Here is an 18,764-nt window from a genome sequence, read left to right as displayed (position 1 = left end):
TCCTACAAGCTAAAGTTTTTTCTAGCACTCCTATGTCCATTCTTCAATTCCTTCCTGACTACCTTGTAACCCTCCAGAGCCCTGTCTGATCCATGCCTCATCTTTAAGTAAGCTTCCTTCTTCTTTTTGACTAGATGTTCCACATCCCTTGCCACCCAAGGTTCTTTCAATCTACCAACCCTTCTTTGCCCCAGTGGGGCAAACCTGTCCAGTACTATCAGCAAGTGTGTCCTAAATAGCCTCCATATTTCTGTCATGCATTTCTGAGAACGTGCATTCCCAATTTAGGTGCCCAAGTTCCCACCTAATAGCAGTCTAATTCCTCCTCCCCCAATTAAATACTTTCTCAAACTGTCTGTTCCTTTCTCACCATGAGTATAGTAAAGATTAGGGAGCTGTGATCACTATCACTGAAAAGCTCTCCCACCGGGAGATCTGGCACCTGGCATGGTTCATTGTCAAACACCAAATCCAATATGGCCTCCTCTCTAGTTGGCCTATCCACACATCGCATCAGGAACCCTTCTTGGACACACCTGACAAAAACTGCTCCATCCAAACTATTTGAACTAAGTAGGTTCCAGTCAATATTAGGGAAGATAAAATCACCCACGGCAACAACCGTTACTTCTGCACCTTTCCAAAATCAGCTTCCCAATCTGTTTCTCAGTGTCTCTGTAGCTATTAGAAGGCCTGTAGAAAACTCCCAAGGAAGTGACTGCTTCTTCTTTCTCCCCATACTGACAAACCTTCCTCACCGACCTCCCTTTCTGCAGCTGTGATACTATCCCTGATTCGCAATGCCACTCCTCCACCTCTTTTACTCCCCCACCAACCCCCCCCAATTCCTTTTGAAACATCTAAATCCTGGACCATCCAACAACCGTTCCTGCTCTGTGATACCCAAGTCTCCATAACTGCCACAACATCATAGCTCCATGCTCGGAGATCATCATCCTTATTCCTGATACTTGTTGCGTTAAAATAGACACACTTCAACCCATCACATTGACTGCACCTTTGCCCTATCAAATACCTAGTCCTTCTCACAGACTCACTGCAATCTGTACCTGGCTGTTCACTACCTACTCCATCATCTGATCTGTAGCTCAGGTTCCCACCCTCCTGACAACCTAGTTTAAAACTTCCCAAAGAGCTCCAGCAAATGTCCCACCCAGGATATTGGTGCCCCTCCAGATTGGATGCAAGGAATCCTTAATATAATTTTCTGGAGCTGAGGTAGCAAAATTATTTCCTTTCGAACTGGAGCACATACAGACTTTTAAAGACAGATAATGAAGTGTACTGAATTGATTCCATCATGCCTTTCTCACTGAAGGAAATTAATTCTAAATAAATTTCATAATGATTATACTACAGAATACTTCAGATACAATCAGAGCATCCATGGTATGCAAATTAAGTCACAGCGTGCAAATATATATTTTCCAGATACACACAAACAACAAAAGGAATATCATACCACTGAATGCTTTCAAGTATTTATTGTGATTTTTTTTTGCAATATTCACCTTTATTGCCACTGCATAGACATACAAGTTATTTGATTCCACTATTGGCCATTGTCTGGGCCTTGCAAACTCCCTTTCCTTTCACTTCAAATGGCGTCCCTTTGTATGTAGCAACACACTCCTCATTAGTGCTGAGGTTAGGCTGAATTTGATCCCATACTTTCCTCTTTGGATTTAGCTCCTTGTCAGGGTCACCTGAAGAGGAGGAACATAAAATATATTGAGATACACATGAAGCTTAAAATTTTCATATAGAAATGAAGTTATTACAGCTCCACATATGCAAAAGTTACTAAAGGTACATAACAGCAATGCTGAAATTTAAAATGGTTCAGGAGAACAGGCTACAGTCACTGAAAAGGAAAATTCTGATGCATTATTCAGTTTCTATATGAAAGTAAAAGTGATGAACTTCTAAAAAATGGGAGATTTTAGGAAACTATTTATTCCCTGGGAATAAATTCCTGGCTGGCCAGCATGTACTGCCCATTCCCAGTTACACTTGAGAAGATGGTGGTGAGCTGATTTTTTGAACTGATGCAGTCCATGTGCTGTTGGACAGTGTGAGGGTCACACATTCTATCCTGTCAAAGAACATAAAACAGTACAGCACAGTCCAGGCCTTACAGCCCTCGATGTTGTGCTTGCCTCTTATCCTACTCTAAGATCAGACTAACCTACATACCCTTCATTGTATTAATGTCCATGTGCTTATCCAAGAGTTGCTTAAATGTCCCTAATTTATCTGAATCTACTACCACAGCTGGCAATGCATTCCACGCACCCACCACACTCTGTTTAAAGAACCTACCTCTGACATCTCCCCTAAAGCTTCCTCCAATTATCTTAAAATTATACCCCCTCAAGTCTCTGGCTATCCATCCTATCTATGCCTATCATCTTGTACAGCTCTTTCAAGTCAGCTCTCATCCTTCTTTGCTCCAATGAGAAAAGCCCTAGCTCCCTCAATCTTTCTTCATAAGACATGCCCTCCAGTCCAGACAGCATCCTGGTCAATCTCCTCTGCACCCTCTCTAAAGCTTCCACATCTTTCCTTTGAAGCGACCAGAATGGAACACAATATTCCAAGTGTGATCTAACCTGGACTCTACAGACCTGCAGCATAACCTCATGGCTCTTAAACTCAATCCCCCTGTTCATGAAAGCCAACACACCATGTGCCTTCTTAACAATCCTATCAACTTGGGTGGCAACTTTGAGGGATCTATGGTTATTGACCCCAAGACCCCAATGTACAACCCCAAGTTCCTCCACACTGCTAAGAATCCTGTCTTTAACCCTATATTCTGCATTCAAATTCAACCTTCCAAACTGAATCACTTCACACTTATCAAGATTGAACTCAGTCTGCCACTTATCAGCCCAGATCGGCATCCTGCCAACGTCCCATTGCAATCTACAACAGACATCCACACTATCCACAACTCCACCAACCTTCGTGTCATCGGCAAACTTATTAACTCACCCTTCTACTTCCTCTCCAAGTCATTTATAAAAATACAAAGAGCAGAGGACCCAGAACCGATCCTTGTGGAACACCACTGGTCACCTGGCTCAAGACTGAATACTTTCCAGCTACCATCACACATTCTTCTATGAACCAGCCAAATCTGTATCCAGACAGACAGGTTTCCCTGTATCCCATGCCTCCTTACTTTCTGAATGGGCCTACTATGGGGAACCTTATCAAACACCTAAACAAGTAGTTTAGTTTGATTTGAACATTTTCCAATCTTTTGATTCACATTAGGTTGCCCCTTCCTCTATAGATTGATTGGTACTACCCTTTACCTAAACAGATACAAATACTGATATTGGTAAAATACATTTCCCCAAAAGCCTTTCTTGAGAGATTCTACATTCGGCAATTCTATTCAAATACCTTAGCTATATGGGAAAAGATTCTAATACTATAGCACTCATGTACCACAGTAATTAAGTTTGTTATTGCATCCCAATGTACAGCTTTAAGCTAGGCAACAAAATTAACTTTACTGAAGCACCTCTGGAACCTCATGAGATTTCCAAGTGATAATTCATTTGGTTGTTGCTTAAACAGAGATCCAGCAGCAGTACTGGGGGCTATGAAAGTGACTGGCCATTTAAGTGCCTGATAGACACTTAATATTGTGAGCCTCCACACACGAAGTGCGGAGATTAAATTCTGCTTACAATCTGAGTCATATGCCCTTCCTCCATAATAGGACTTCATCCCTCTGCAGTTCCACCCTGCTTTTTTAACGTTAGAAAAAGGATCAATATGTACCAAACTTAATATTTTCCAGAAGCAAGATTCTTTAAGTTTGACTTCATGCAATCTTCCAAAAGGAAAATTAACTCGAGAGATTCACAATACGCTGCTGCAACTCTCAGCATACATCCTGCCTGTTCTTAGAGGAATATCCATTTATTAAGCATGCCAGGTCAATTCATGAGATGTGCCTGTGTGACGGATAGAAATTATTATCGTACATTTTTTTGTATGCTCAAAAAGTAGACAGTAGAGTTGTACTTTTGTGGGAAAATACCAAAAGTGCAAAGTAGTTGGCAATGAATTTCCAAAAGGATTCAGTTCAGGGTTTCCAGTGATAACTCAAATTGTAACACTGTTCCACAACTAAACACAATTGGGACATAACAGTGCAGTTTGCTCTGCATTTTTGTATCTAGACTGACTTATGTCATCAGAAAATGCAAAATCAGATACCTTTGAGAATATTTATAATCCATAGCATGACTAATTGCACTTTTTTTGCACCATTTGTGCTGTGTTAGCCAGCATCCTGTAAAAATTATCATGGAAACAAACTACCACCACTCATTACATTTAATATTTTTTATTCATTCATGGGTCATGGGAATGAATGGATAGGCCAACATTTATTGCCCATCACTAATTGTCTTGGACAAGATGGTGGTACGTTGCCTTCTTGAGCTGCCACAGTCCATTTGGTACATGTACAACAAGACTGCTTTTAGTGGTGGAGTTACAGGACTTTGACCCTGTGATACTGAAGGGATAGCAATACATTTCCAAATCAGGATGGTGAGATGTGTGGAGAGAAGCATGCAGGTGGTGGCCTTTCCATGCATCTACTGCCCTAATCCTGGACTATGTCAAAAATCTTGAGTGCTGTCAAAAGTACATAATCTAGGCAAGTGAGAGGTACTCAATCACTCTCCTGACTTATGTCTTGTAGATGGTTCTGACGAGTCAGGAGTCAAAGGGCAGCACGATGGCTCAGTGGTTAGCACTGCTGCCTCACAGTGCCACGGAACCAGGTTCAATTCCAGCCTCGGGCAACTGTCTGTGTGGAGTTTGCATATTTTCCCCATGTCGGCGTGGGTTTCCTCCCACAGTCCAAAGGTGTGCAGGTCAGGTGGATTGGCCATGCTAAATTGCCCATAGTATTAGGTGCATTCGTCAGAGGGAAATTAGGGAAACAGGCCCTTCGGCCCAACAAGTCCACACCGACCCGCCGAAGCGCAACCCACCCAGACCCATTCCCCTACATTTACCCCTTCACCTAACACTACTGGCAATTTAGCATAGCCAATTTACCTAACCTGCACATTTTTGGACTATGGGAGGAAACCCACGCAGACACGGGGAGAATGTGCAAACTCCACACAGACAGTCGCCTGAGGTGGGAATTGAACCCGGGTCTCTGGTGCTGTGAGGCAGCAGTGCTAACTGCTGTGCCACTGTGCCGCCCACGAAATGGTTCTAGGTGGGTTACTCTTTGGAGAGTCAGTGTGGACTTGTTAGGCCGAAGGGCCTGTTTCCACACTGTAGGGATTCTAATCTAAGTTACTTGCTGCAGGATTCTGCCTTGTAATAAAGGCAAGGCTCTCTTGGAAAGATTAAACAGATCACTCCAGACAGTTCAAGTGCCTGTTGAAGTACTAATCAATGTAAATTTTACTTCAGAGACTGCAGCCCGGTGTTAGTGCGAGAGAAAGCAATTCCACAAATCTTAAGTATTGCACTTAGCTGGCTCCATACAGACAAAGGACTGCCCATAAGCAGTAGACTTCTGCTCAGAGTAGCTAGACAAGCTGGACTGCAGACTTAGACGGACACAGTCATAGGAGAAGTTACGTAGCTGGGAATTGAGCAGAAGCTGGCCAGAGCATAGCTGAGAAGCTGGTGTATATCCATTCAAAACAATGTGACTCTAGCTCAAAAGTAGTCAGAGCAGGTGGTAATGTTTACCACAGTGGCTTGAAAAATGTCTGGCATCACATGCGTTTTGGATGAGGATATTGTCTGTGGAACCGAAGTGGAGCAAACACACTGTTAGTTGCGGATCAAATTAGTTCTGAAGGAGGTTGGAATTCTTCATGAGGGAGATGAAGATTTTAAATGACTTTTTTACGACTCTCATTGGGATTGCAATGCTGAAACAATTGTGGAATTGCTCTCACTTGTATCTGCCATTTAAAGTTCAATTTGTGATGTGTTCAATCAGTTTACCTGTTAATTCATGTTTACCTCATGTTAACTGTATGTTCTAGTAAAACTATAAATATATTATATAGATTGCTTACTATTGTTATGATACAGCTGATGCTATTACTGGACAACTCAGCTCCCACACTGAAAACTGGCTGCCATGATTTAGAAATGCCGGTGTTAGACTGGGGTGGACAAAGCCAGAAGTCACACAACACCACGTTATAGTACTACAGATTTATTTGAAATCACAAAGTTTTGGAGTGCTGAAGAAAGAGCATGCTCCAAAAACACGTGATTTCAAATCAACCTGTTGGACTATAACTTGGTGTCATATGACTTCTGACTTTGAAAACTGGCTTGATATATGATATTTTGTTTTGTTCTGATTTTAACTAAGTGGTTGCTTCTTTAAAGCACACTGCTGCATAATTTGCTTTAACAATACAACCTGAAATTTATTAAGAAATAAAGATAAAATAGAATAAACCAAAAAATACAAATTCAAAGATTTTAAAATATATTGTAAACATTAATGCCACTAATTCCAAGCCACTCCTTTACAAATTGAAGAAAAATAATAGCTTTTGTACACTACCCAAAACACACCCCTAAGTACAGTACCCCAAAGCATGCTTTGTATAGTACTCAAAAACATGACTTATACAGCAGTCATACCAGAGACCCTGTCTGTAACATCTCAAAAGGTTTAAGACACTTGTAACTTTGACGTAAAGACTGGAACTGCATATAGCTCTTCCTTGAGCTATTATACATCTGAGTTTAAACATATTCAATTTTAAGTAACATCTGCAGGATATTATCCAAACACTTCTGGTCTAGCACTATTATTCACTCTTTATTCTAATATAATCTAGTTTCACCGTGTCCTTCCCTTCTCAGGAACACTGAAGAGCTTCACAGGACTGCTGAAAACTCATAGTAAAATTTTAAAACAACCCTCTTTAAACTATGGGTGTTCCACTTAAGTGTTAAAACTCTCCTGATCTTCCAGAGGTAGTTGTAAAACCCTACCAATATACACAAAAATCTATTGATTTTAAAGCTTGCCCTCAAAAACCGCTTTAACACAAATCACAATGGCTACAGAAATACTTCGGAGGTTTTCTGTGTCCTGAAGTTAATTATTAACTTAGGCTTGTTACTAACTCAAAAACTCTATATAAACACAGTCTACATTACTCTGTTCTAACTTTGTATAGTAAAGTTGATGTTGTTTATTCAAAAGTATGGAACTCTGTGGTTTTATTCTTTGATTAGGTACCTGGAAGTCTAAATTTTATCGATTTTGAACAAAAACTTTATTTATTCCTAACCAGATTGTAACAAATGCAGCTGTCTCATCTGGCATCATAGATAATTGGTAATTATAAGCACACCAGTTTCAAATTTTCATTTCTGCAGTTCCAAGATTGCCATACAATCATTCCAAATAGACATGTGGAAAACTTGTTTTAGTTGACTGTCATCTAAATGACATCCATTGCAAATCCGAAGGCAATATGTTGGATGTAACAATATCTACACCAAAAGTCAAAATTCTGATTTTAATAGCATGCCAATCAATACTCTTCAATGCACAGGACACCAACTACAGGTTCACAGATGACCTGTTCAGTCCGAATTGCTTTTGCTAAGTATTAAGACTACATATTGTGATTATATGGATTATCTACTTACCAGGGTAGCCCTCAAAGGTTACTCTATCGCCAGGAACAGCATCACTTGGTGGGTCTAAGATTTCAACTTTCTCTGGTGAACTTGCGCACATCACCATAGCCTGCGAGACAACTCCCCGCATTTTAGCTGGTTTAAGGTTGCATAGCATGATGGCCAGTCGATTCTGCATCTGTAAAAACAACAAATCTTACAAAATCTGTCTAAGGTGTTTGAAAAACTTTTTTTTTTAAGTAACAGAAAAACATTAAGATTACAATTTTTAAAAATCTGTTAAAATTTTAAATTTCTAAGGAATTAGATTGTTCTTGTACCTCATTGAAAATTTGCTAGCAATAGTGCAGAGGCAAGAAATGAAGGAGTCAATGTGCAAAGGTCATTAAAACCCAAGTCACCCATATTTGGCCAATTGTAAAGATAAACATTGCATTAGAGATTGAAAAATATAAGAGGCAATTTTGTTGTAGTATATAAAGCCCTAGATATCCATATTTGGAGATTTGTGAACAATCCTGGGCACTGCATCTTACAAAAAGAATATAATGGCCTTGGAAAGAATATATCCCGTATTTTAAATCAATCTATTAGCAGTCGTGTTGTCAGCTAGTGAGGCCCTAAACACTAGAATTTCCTTTCAAAACTGCTCCACTTTTCTCCTCCTGTAAAACCTACATCTATGCCCAACTCTTTGGTCAACTGCCCTATTTGTTCACGTGGTGCCGAGACAAAGATTGGTTGAAGATGCGCTTGTAACTATAGTTAAAAGTACTACATAAACACAAGCTTTTGTAGACAGATGCAACAAGGATTCCCCAAAATGTTATGAGGACTTCATGGATTAGATTCTGAGCAGGGAATTACAAAAACAGATTTATATTATCTGCCTGAAGAAGGAAGCATAAGGATGATTTGATTTATGTTTTTGGCACTTGGATTTAAAAAAATGAGATGGGCAAGATAACGAAACTAATTCCACTGCTGGAAGGAGGGGATTTAAGACAAGAGGACTTAATCTTAAAATCAGGGCTTGACCAGTGGATGGTAATGGGGTTAGAGTCCCCTGGGATGAGTTGATTTGAGCTTCCAGCCTTCTGCGCTTAAGTGGGATTAGGGTTCTCTGCGTTTAAGTGGGATTCAAGCACCCATGAGGAGTAAAGTGAGAAAGGGGTTAAAGTCCCTGAGTGGTGAACTTTGAGGCTCTGGGGGAAGACAGTGGCTTGGATTGTGGCGCCTTGTGGTCAGCTGTGAGGGCTTTCTCTTTTTATAAGTGTAATTCCAGAGACAGAATACAAAAAAAAGGAAAACACTTAAATTAAGGCTGTACTAATACTTGGGTTGAAAAGGGAACGTTTCAATGTAAATTGTGCCATGCGGAGTGTGTTTGATGTTTAAAAATTTTGGTTTGTTAAAATCCTAGTTCAGAAAATCCTTTTAAGTAACTGTTTTGCCTTGTTTGAATCAGGATCTCAATTCAATGTGTTTTGTGAGCTGTGGGGCAGATTTTGTTTTTACACTGAAATTGTCCTTTTTAAAATTATCAAACTTGTAACCTTAAAAACAAATTGATTCAGTGTCTTGAGCCCCTGATTTGTTTGAAATTCTACAATGCCTGTTTAAACCAAAACAGTTGGGCCAGTGATCATGCTTTAGCCAGATGAGAGTATTAAAATGATTGTATTAAAATATCTTTGCTGCTGTGGTTTTAATACAAAGTGTTCACAAAAAGGATAGTGCATTTTGAGTTTGATGCTTCGCTAAAATTTTAGAGCATATCAGAACTTGAGGCTGAGCTGCTTAAATTCTGTTAATTATTGTTAAGACTTCATTGGTCCCCTTCATATTGCAAATTCAAAGAGTATTGATCTCACCAAAGTTGTCACTGTAATTCAGATTGTTTTATTTGGGAAGTTTCATTTGGAGAACATTTCAAAATATGCAACATTTGTTTCCCACTCATTTTTGAGATTTAAATCTGAACTGAAACTGCCTCTTCAATTGCTAAAATACGGGAAACATTTTGTTGTTTTCTTGCTGCTCCAGACATTTGAAATACTTTTCCTGACAGCTTTCACATTAGCAAAGCATCAATTTGTTTAAGGAAAATAATTTTTGAATAACCTGAATGAGGTATCCCAGAGTTTGATTTTAGGACCATTATTGTTTTATAAAACTGACTGAATTGTTTAGGCAGTACAATTTAGAAGTTTATGGATTGTATAAAACTTGATAATGTCATAAATAGTGAACAGAGTAACAGACTTCAAGAATTCAAAGACAGTTGAAATAGGCAGACACAATTTAGTGTAGTTAAATGTGTGACTGTCTTCATACTGATAACCACCTTGGCAAGGAAGGAATGAGAGAGGAAATGCAAAGATACTTTTAGCAGTTAACATCTCTAGTTTCTCCATTCACAGGTAAAGCATACCTTTGGGCCACGGCCTGCCCCTCTACAACCTGATCCAACAGATTCAATCAGCTCCCCAGTCATGAGCATGAAAAGTGAAGCAGCTAACAACAGTGAAGAGGAGGTCAGTGCCCTTTTTGTCAGTGGCCTTCCTATGGACATTAAACCACATTGAGCTTTACCTTGACTTTCAATAATTTAAGGGATATGAAGGTTCACTGATCAAGCTAACATCAAAACAGCTAGACAGCTTTGTTACATTCAACAGCGGAGCTGGAGCAGAAGCAGCAAAGAATGTTGCATTCACCTAGCCTGTAGCTGCAGCTGCTGCACTGCATACTCAGATGCGCTGGTATCCTCCTTCCGAAGCATCTCTGGAAGGATAGAAGTCTCATCAGTTTTGTTAAGTATTTAACTGTCATTATCCAAGAATTCAGATTTCTCTGTGGAATGATGCACATTCTCACTGTTTGTCATTTTTATAAATGACATGAATGAGGGTATATAAGGATGGGTTAGTAAATTTGCAGATGACACTAAAGTAGGTGCAGTTGTGGATAGTGCAGAAGAATGTTACAGATTACAGAGGGACTTAGATAAGATAAGCTGCAGAGCTGGGCTGAGAGGTGACAAATGGGGTGAAAGATATAGGTCAAACGTCAGAAGTGGTTTCTTTACTCAGAGAGTAGTAAGGTCATGGAATGAGCTGCCTGTAACAGTAGTAGACTCGCCAATTTTAAGGGCATTTAAATGGTCATTGGATAGACATGTGGATGAAAATGGAATAGTGGTTTCACAGGTCAGCGCAACATCAGGGGCTGAAGGGCCTGTACTGCACTGTAATGGTTTATGTTTTATGTTCTAATCATTGCGAGACAAAGGTACAAAATGATAAGGAATTAAAGCATATGGATAGATTTTGATAAAATTCTGCCACAATCTCACTTAATGCCAGAACATATGATGGGCTGAATGGCCTGCTTACCCTCTCTTTGGTTATGCTATTTTAGGGATAAGAGGGGTACCTTGGCCATCAATATGCCTAGTTGATACATTTGGGCTGCAAGAAAGGAGATCTAGAGAATTATAGGCAGTCCCTGAGTTGTGAACATATTCTGTCCTGGAGCCCACTTGCAAGGCAATTTATACACAAGTTAGAATACAATGCAGGACAATGTAAAGCAGATGTTCCTAAGTACAGAGAATGTTCGCACTTCAGGTGTTTAAATATAAACCCCTGTTTTGGATTGCACTCCTAAAAACGAGCGTTCAAAGGTCGGATGTTCATTTATCAGGGACCCCCTATATAGCAGGAAACAATGCTGAAATGATTGAACAACAACTTGTGTAGTTGTTAAGGCCCTGAGTAAGATTGGGAAACAGAGCTAACCCAAGACAGGATCAGTCCAACTAGTTGCCATGGATATTGGTGGCATTCAGTAACTTAATCCACATCAAAAAGCCATATCGGAAATCTACTGTAATATTGCAAAACACAAAAACCACAGGCATAGATACAGTGAGCCAAAGGTAGACAATCACTTGGCTTTCTAGCACTGGTTGGGTCATGTGAAACTGATAGAGTCTCAGCATATCAAACTAAATTGAGAGATGGCTCTTGTAGTGCAGTGGTGGTGTCCCTATCTCTGAACCAAGCTGTCTGGATTCAAGTCCAAACTCCTCCAGTGGGGTGTAATGATATCTCTGAATAAGTTGATTAGAAAATATCTCTAACTATATTGAGAAATCATACAGAGGCAAGCAAAGAGCACAATCAAGCTTGCTGCAGTCAAAGCCAAATAATTTCATCCGAAATATACACTATAGGTTCAGAAGAGCTGCTTGAAGCAACAAAATTCAATACATTCCTTGTACATGATTAAATAGTTAAGCACTGCTTGCCTATATAAGGGAAGAGATAATTATTAGTGCAGAACAGAGCAAAGCAAGTTTTTCCAATGGATGAACTAATTTGTAGCGCATTGTGTGGATTTTGCCACGAAAAAAAGACAGTGCTGTTAATGCAAGGAAGTTGGCTATATCATGCCTGTGAAGCAAGGATCACCACTGATGCTTGACCACAACAAATAACTATCACAGACAATTAAACATTCAACACCTTTACAAAAGATCTGTCAGCACTATTGCGAATAGATACCCAGAAGAAAAATAACTGACAGATTCTCTCAATTTGATGTGCATCTGTTTCTGACAAAACTTATTTGTGCGTGAGAAAGTTGGCACTTTCAGGAGACTTATGGGTGGAAAATATGTAAGCACCGGCTCAACGGGAGGATAAAAATATACATGATTATTGTGCCACTAATCAGAAATGATTGACAGTTTTTAGTTTAGAAGCCTCTGAACTCTTTCCAGAATACATGAATTTCTTGACAAAATAAAGAAATCTAAGAAGCTTACTGCACATAAAATGAATCCTGAGGACATAATTTCTAGTTTTAATTAATGAAATTAGAACAGTCAATTATAATTACACAATAAAGAGAAGATTTCAGAGTGTGCTATTATCAGAATTACAGATTTTTCAAAGACAAACATATCCAGCACAAACTTGCTGAGCATGTGTTTTGGATTTCTTCTTTTACAACAGCACATCTGCAGACAATGTAAAACATGTGAAATAAAGTGGAACAAACTGGTAAGTACTGAAAAACAATTTCTCCATGTTGAAGATCTATCTGCAAATAGATGGTACCACACATACTAGTAATTTCAAGCACTATAAAATATAACAAGGGTAGTACCAGCAGAACCAAAAGGACCTGCAGAAGATTAAAGCAGTAATTCGCATTACTGATGCATTAGTAAATTTCAGTTGCCTGTTGTGCTCTAGATTTTGTTCTGCACATAAAAGTCTGCTTTATAATTGAGAGAATAATTTGAGGATTTAGTTGAGCAGGATAAAACAATTACTGGACAATTCCTTCCTTTCTTAAGCTACAGTCTGACCCAAACTTTTAAAGAGAATGACTATGGTTATTGACTCCAGCTCAACTATCTCTTGCATTAAACAGCTGAGTCAAATCCAAGGTTGGTTCACTTTCTCAAGGAAGCAAATGCGTAGGAGTTTGTATTCATAGACAGGCTAGTTGTAGCAAACTTAGCTAACACTGTTTTGCGAAGTGACCTATAAAATCAAACAGTGCAACGTTCGGTTAAAACATTGCACTATGCCAATAAGAAAAGGAATGAACTCAAATGGAAACAGTAACATTGAAAAAATAGGAATGCACTTCAATTGAACATCAGAAATGAAGAAGAAAAACAACAGAGGGATTTAAAACATTTTATTGTGCAACCCTCCCCACCCCACTTTAGACTTGTTCAAATTTAAGCTGAAAATTCAAGCTCATATCGACTTAATTGCATTTGTTCAACTATCTAAGCCCACCTGCTGCCTGACAAAATAACAAAGCATTATTTATTAAATATTAGACTTTTATGAAACTTTATACCCAGCTAACCATAATGGTTGCTGCCTAGCTAATGTAGAAACAGTTCAGCTACAGGAATTAATGCAGGACAATCTTAATACAATTGACTTCTAGTATTGCAGTGCTTTTAGTCAGATTACCTCCTCTATGGGCACATGGTTCACCAGTCCACTGACAACAGTTCTTGACTTTTCTTCTCCAACATCAACCTCTTCCACATAGAGTGAATCAGCATCAGGGTGTTTTTTAGCAGTGATAATACGTCCAATACGCAGGTCTAAACGAGAAATGTCAACTGGTTTGGAATCATCACCACCTCCTGTGGTCTGTTTCTTCTCCCCTTCAAATTCAAGAAGAATCACTGTCAACATTTCAACCAGGAGTGAAATTTATTTTGTTTGCAAAAAAGCTATCTACTTGAACCTTCTGAATACTGATACCATATAATACCTTTTCATAACTAAAGTGTCTTCTATAACAAATCAGTAAAACATGACAACTATATCGGCAGAGAAATTTATTTTGTTTGTAAGTGTACGGACTGTCATCCTTAATTATCCAAGAATTGAAAACAACTTTTCAGCTGAAATGAACAATTCAATTCAACTCTTTCCACTGTAAACATTATATGAACTCATTTTTCACCCTCCTCTACTCACCAACATCAACATCTTGTCCAAAGTACTTGTTAATAAATTAGAAGAATATAGTCATAATTTTTCTACAAATTGATACACAAACACACACACACACGGACAATTTGCAAATAATTATTCACATTATGGAAGTATTTATCATTCTAAGGGAACACTTGCTAACTTATACATGTTACAACAAAACATTTCCAGTTCATAAATGGGGAGCACTGTAAAACAAATATTTTAATAACTTAAGCATGCTTGACATGAAAAATTACAACCTTTGCTAAGGATGATAACATGATAGAACACCAAGTTATTTATTTTGAGAGATAAGAAAATAAAAATAAACTAGCCCTTTCCAAATTTATTTGCATAACCCCCATTGTGGAGCTGGAAATTTGCCATGTTCCTAGTCCTTTAAAGAATAGTTTACAGCTACGGAAAGAGGCTTGAGAGATTAGGAGGAGGGTGAAGGGGATGGGAAACGAGACCAGGATTGGTGGAGACCTGTGATAGCACTGGAGGACTTGTGTATGTGTGTTTGGGTGGGGGGGTAGAGAAAGGCTTATCAGTGTAGGCTTGTCGGAAATGCAGTGCCAAATTTTGTTTTCTGCAGTTTTTAAATCTAATACTAGCTACTTTTCCACTTTTCTGCCACACAAATCAGGTAGTTTGGCCAAGCACACACTCAGCTAAAAAAAAAGCTCCATGGCACTCACCTTTGTTTTGACAGCGTGTGCACCCAAACCTTTGTTTGGCAACCCCACAGGGGTTATGACCCACAGTTTGGGAAGCCCTGAGCCAAACATTGCACCACACTCAAATTCAAATAAAATATTAAACCACAAGAGCTTTACATTTCAAAATTGAATGCCTTCCAAAAACACACCACAGCTGACCAGTTATCAGGAAGCAGATTAAGCCCACCCAAATTTTAATTTGAATTCAAGCCCTTAATAGGCGTGGGAACTAAAATGTGGCACAGCAATCATAAGGAGCAAACAAAATCACTATGGGGGTTCTTGTGTGTTAATAGAAATTTTAAAATCAACAGATAATTCTAAATGTTTTATACAGTCACCTGCAAAAAGAAAAGTTTTTAAAATATAGATAATTACTGCAAAGATGAGATATGACCAGTCATATCGTTAATATAGTTCAAATTCCAATAGGAACACTTAATAGTTTCAGGCTCATTATAAATACAAACAAAAAGCCAATGAAAAAAAATCCCCAACCCAAAAACAAGTGCTATGGGTGCTGGAAATCAGAAATAAGAACAGAAAATGGTGCAAATTTGCAGCAGGTTAGACATCGTCTGCGGAGAGAAACAGCTAATATTTCAGGTTAAGATGGCCAATTAGAACACTAAAGAAAAAAAACCTTCAGTTCTCGAAAAGTCACAATACACAGAGTTGGCCTTGGCAATGCATTCTGAGGACATGACTATAAGATTAGTTAAAGCTTTGAGGACGAGGTAAGGCTCAGGAGAATACTATAAAATTAAAAGTAATTAATCTCCTCCATGAAGCATCATCATCCAACATTGTTCCAAGTTCAGCTGTGATTTATGGGTCTTTCTTCCCATTCACAATGTCAGCAACTGGAAGTTGATTAACTTCATACGGCAAAGGAAATTCTTCACAAAATGTCTGTTTTCTGACTGTTAGCCAGCAGTTCCAGACAGCATGATTGAGACATGTGTACAGGTGTTTTCCACATGCCCCACCCCAAAATCTTCATAATTCTTGGAAATATTACCAATTTCTGTGGAATATACACTTATGTCTTGACGTTAATTCAAGACAATTATTGACCTAATTTCTCCTGTCTTTGAAAAGCTTTTATTTTCATTTACTCACTGCATATGGGCATTGCTGTCTGGGCCAGGATTTATTGCCTGTCCCTAGCTGCCCTGATTTCACATCACATGAGGACTCCCTGTCTAACACAGAACCAATACACTCAGAACAATCCAGCAAGGAGGTAATATTAACAATAACCCACAGACAAGTTCCATCAGCAAGTCCTATAATGCTATCTGACTTTAATTCCTGTATGCTTGAGAGAGGCAAACTTCATGTGCACCAAGTTTGTCCTCTGGAAGTAGTTAGTCTCTGTGCTGACTGTTGGACAGAATAGTTGAACAGCAGGACATGAACAAAGACTTCTTAGATTATGTTCTCCCAAACATGGTTAGATACATGAAATGAAACTTTTCACAAATTTGTGGATGTGAATTATGAAACATATGGCCTTGAACAGCTTTCAGTGAGAATAAATAATTTATATAGTGCTCATCATACTAACTGCGATTAAGGATTTGAAACTAATTTCCTGCACTTCTCTTCAGCTGTGAATGTAAACTTTTTGCAGCACTTTCTTGGACTCAAGGACATAATCTTGGCTTGTACTTTAGTCAATACAATTTTTCACCCTCAAGAGAAATGAAACTGAGTCACAATGAATCTTTTATGTTTACCTGACCAATGTCATTCTATGTAACAGGGGAGATCTCTGACCTGATAAAACATTCGTCTTTCTACCAACAGACTCAATAGCTAATGAACTGTTCACAATTCATTTGTTATCTATGGGATCTTGTGCATAAAATGATTGGTGGTGCATTTGCTGACTTAAACAGAGTCCATTATTGCACAAATGGTAACTGAGTCTTTCCTAGTGTTTCCTATTTTTACAGCTAAGTAAACAGTAAATTGACAAAAGGCCTTGGTACATATCTCCTCTCACCTCCTGTCCAGATATTATAAGTAGTTACACAATTTTAATTCCCATTATTTCCAAATGCTGTTTCTAATGAGTGAAAACAAATTCATTACCAAATTTATTTATTTGTGCATAGAATTAAAACTTAACAGTCTTTATAAAAACCAATGTTTGCAAGGGCTTTTTAAGAAAAATTCAATGATTACAAACATTTGAAATGTTTTTTATTCATTAATCTAATGTATGTAAAAAGAGATTTTATTTGCATGAATATCAAAAGTCTAAAGCCACTAGCTACTCATTTTGTTAAGCAAATTAAATGCAGCAGTATGGAACAGTGCTCTCTATGTCGGTTAAGCAATCTAGTCAGTGCATTAGTTTTGCACCAAAATTAGAGAACAATGCAATTTGGTATCCATGTGAACAAACTGTCAACATACAGCTGCATGCACATTCAACAAATGTGTTTCCTATTCAATCTCTATCCTCTTTATTTCAAATTGAGAGCTATCTGGGACATCTGTATTTGACTACAGAAACAAGTAAGAATTCCCCCAATATCCTGTTAAAATGCTGGAATTCTGGCTCCACATCAGATAACTGGCTCCACATAAAGATCCTCTTCTATTCTATTAACAACAGCTTTAGTCTCATTGTTTTGGTGCCAGCTGGATTATTATTTCCAATAAAAGTGAGGGTGGAGAGACTTAGGGGTGGTGGGGGGATGCTACAGAAATAAATGGCGGGATTTTAAAATGTACTCCAATGGAAACAAACATTGCCAAATTTTTTAAAAAATTGAATATTGTACTCATTTTCAAGCAGAGTCTTAATTTTTACATGTTAAAGCACAATAATATAAAATTTATTTAATTTTGGTATGAATCTATTATGAACAAAGGGAATGAATTACAATTTTATCTCTAGTCACACAATATATGTATTTCTATAGAGAAGGCTCTCAAGGCTCCTTATCCAAGTATTCAATCAGCAGGATTTTTAAAAATTCATTCACAGGATGACAGTGTTGTTGACAAGACTGACATTTGTTGCTCATCCCTAGTTGCCTTTTAAACGTGATGTTGGGCCACTTTCTGAATAACTGCAGTCCACAGAGTGAAAATACACACACAGTCCTGATGAGAAGCTGCTACATAATTTTTCGGAGAGGCAAACTATTTCCAGTTCAAAATGGCATTTGACCTCCAGAAGAGTCGTGAATCTCCTATGTCCGCTGCCCTTTCTTGCTGTGACAGCTATCAGAATTCTGGGAGACACTGTTGAAGAAACCTTTTTGCCTCAATGTAGTGCATCCCGTAAACGGCATGGTTATGGTCAGGTGGTGATTGCAGCACAAACCAAACAGGGTTTTTTAAAAATAATGTCAAGGATCTTGAGTATTGCTTGAACCGCATTCATCCAGGCAAATTGACAGTATTCCTTCATATCCCCAACTTGTCTCTTGTAGATGGTGAAAAAGCTGAGACAGGTGGTGAGGTCATTGACAAAATTTCCCAGTCAAGCCTCTGCCCGGCTATTGTCACGATTACATTTATATATGGCTGGTTCAGTGAAGTTTTGGGTCAGTGGTGACTTGCAGAATAGCAGGGAACTTAATGATGATAACATCACTTAACATGAAATGTACGTGCTTAGACCCTCTTGTTGGAAATATATTACCTAACATTAATGGCAAGCAATATCTAGATTATACATCTCCCAAGCCTAGATATTTTCCAAGTCTTTTGGCACGCAGAGATGAACAGAGTTGCAAATAAGACTGAATATTGTATAACTGTAAGGATCATAATGTTACAGAATTGAGAA

The 18,764-nt window shown here is 38.5% G+C and overlaps 1 protein-coding gene across 4 annotated transcripts in view; it reads right to left on the bottom strand.

Annotated features, from left to right (window-relative positions):
* Positions 1–1,490: 1,490 nt before the first annotated feature.
* aimp1a (aminoacyl tRNA synthetase complex interacting multifunctional protein 1a) overlaps positions 1,491–18,764 on the bottom strand; it is a 66,578-nt gene continuing 49,304 nt past the window's right edge. For all 4 annotated transcript variants that reach the window (XM_072583902.1, XM_072583901.1, XM_072583900.1 and 1 more), the window contains exons 5-7: positions 13,710–13,909; positions 7,711–7,879; positions 1,491–1,727 (exon numbers count right to left, since the gene is read on the bottom strand). In XM_072583902.1, the coding sequence (XP_072440003.1) occupies positions 1,561–1,727; positions 7,711–7,879; positions 13,710–13,909 (536 nt within the window). In that variant the 3' untranslated portion in view covers positions 1,491–1,560. The remainder of the gene's footprint in view (positions 1,728–7,710; positions 7,880–13,709; positions 13,910–18,764) is intronic.

Source organism: Chiloscyllium punctatum, chromosome 14 (assembly GCF_047496795.1).
Source record: "Chiloscyllium punctatum isolate Juve2018m chromosome 14, sChiPun1.3, whole genome shotgun sequence".
Lineage (NCBI taxonomy): Eukaryota > Metazoa > Chordata > Chondrichthyes > Orectolobiformes > Hemiscylliidae > Chiloscyllium > Chiloscyllium punctatum.
This window is presented reverse-complemented; position numbering and strand designations above follow the sequence as displayed.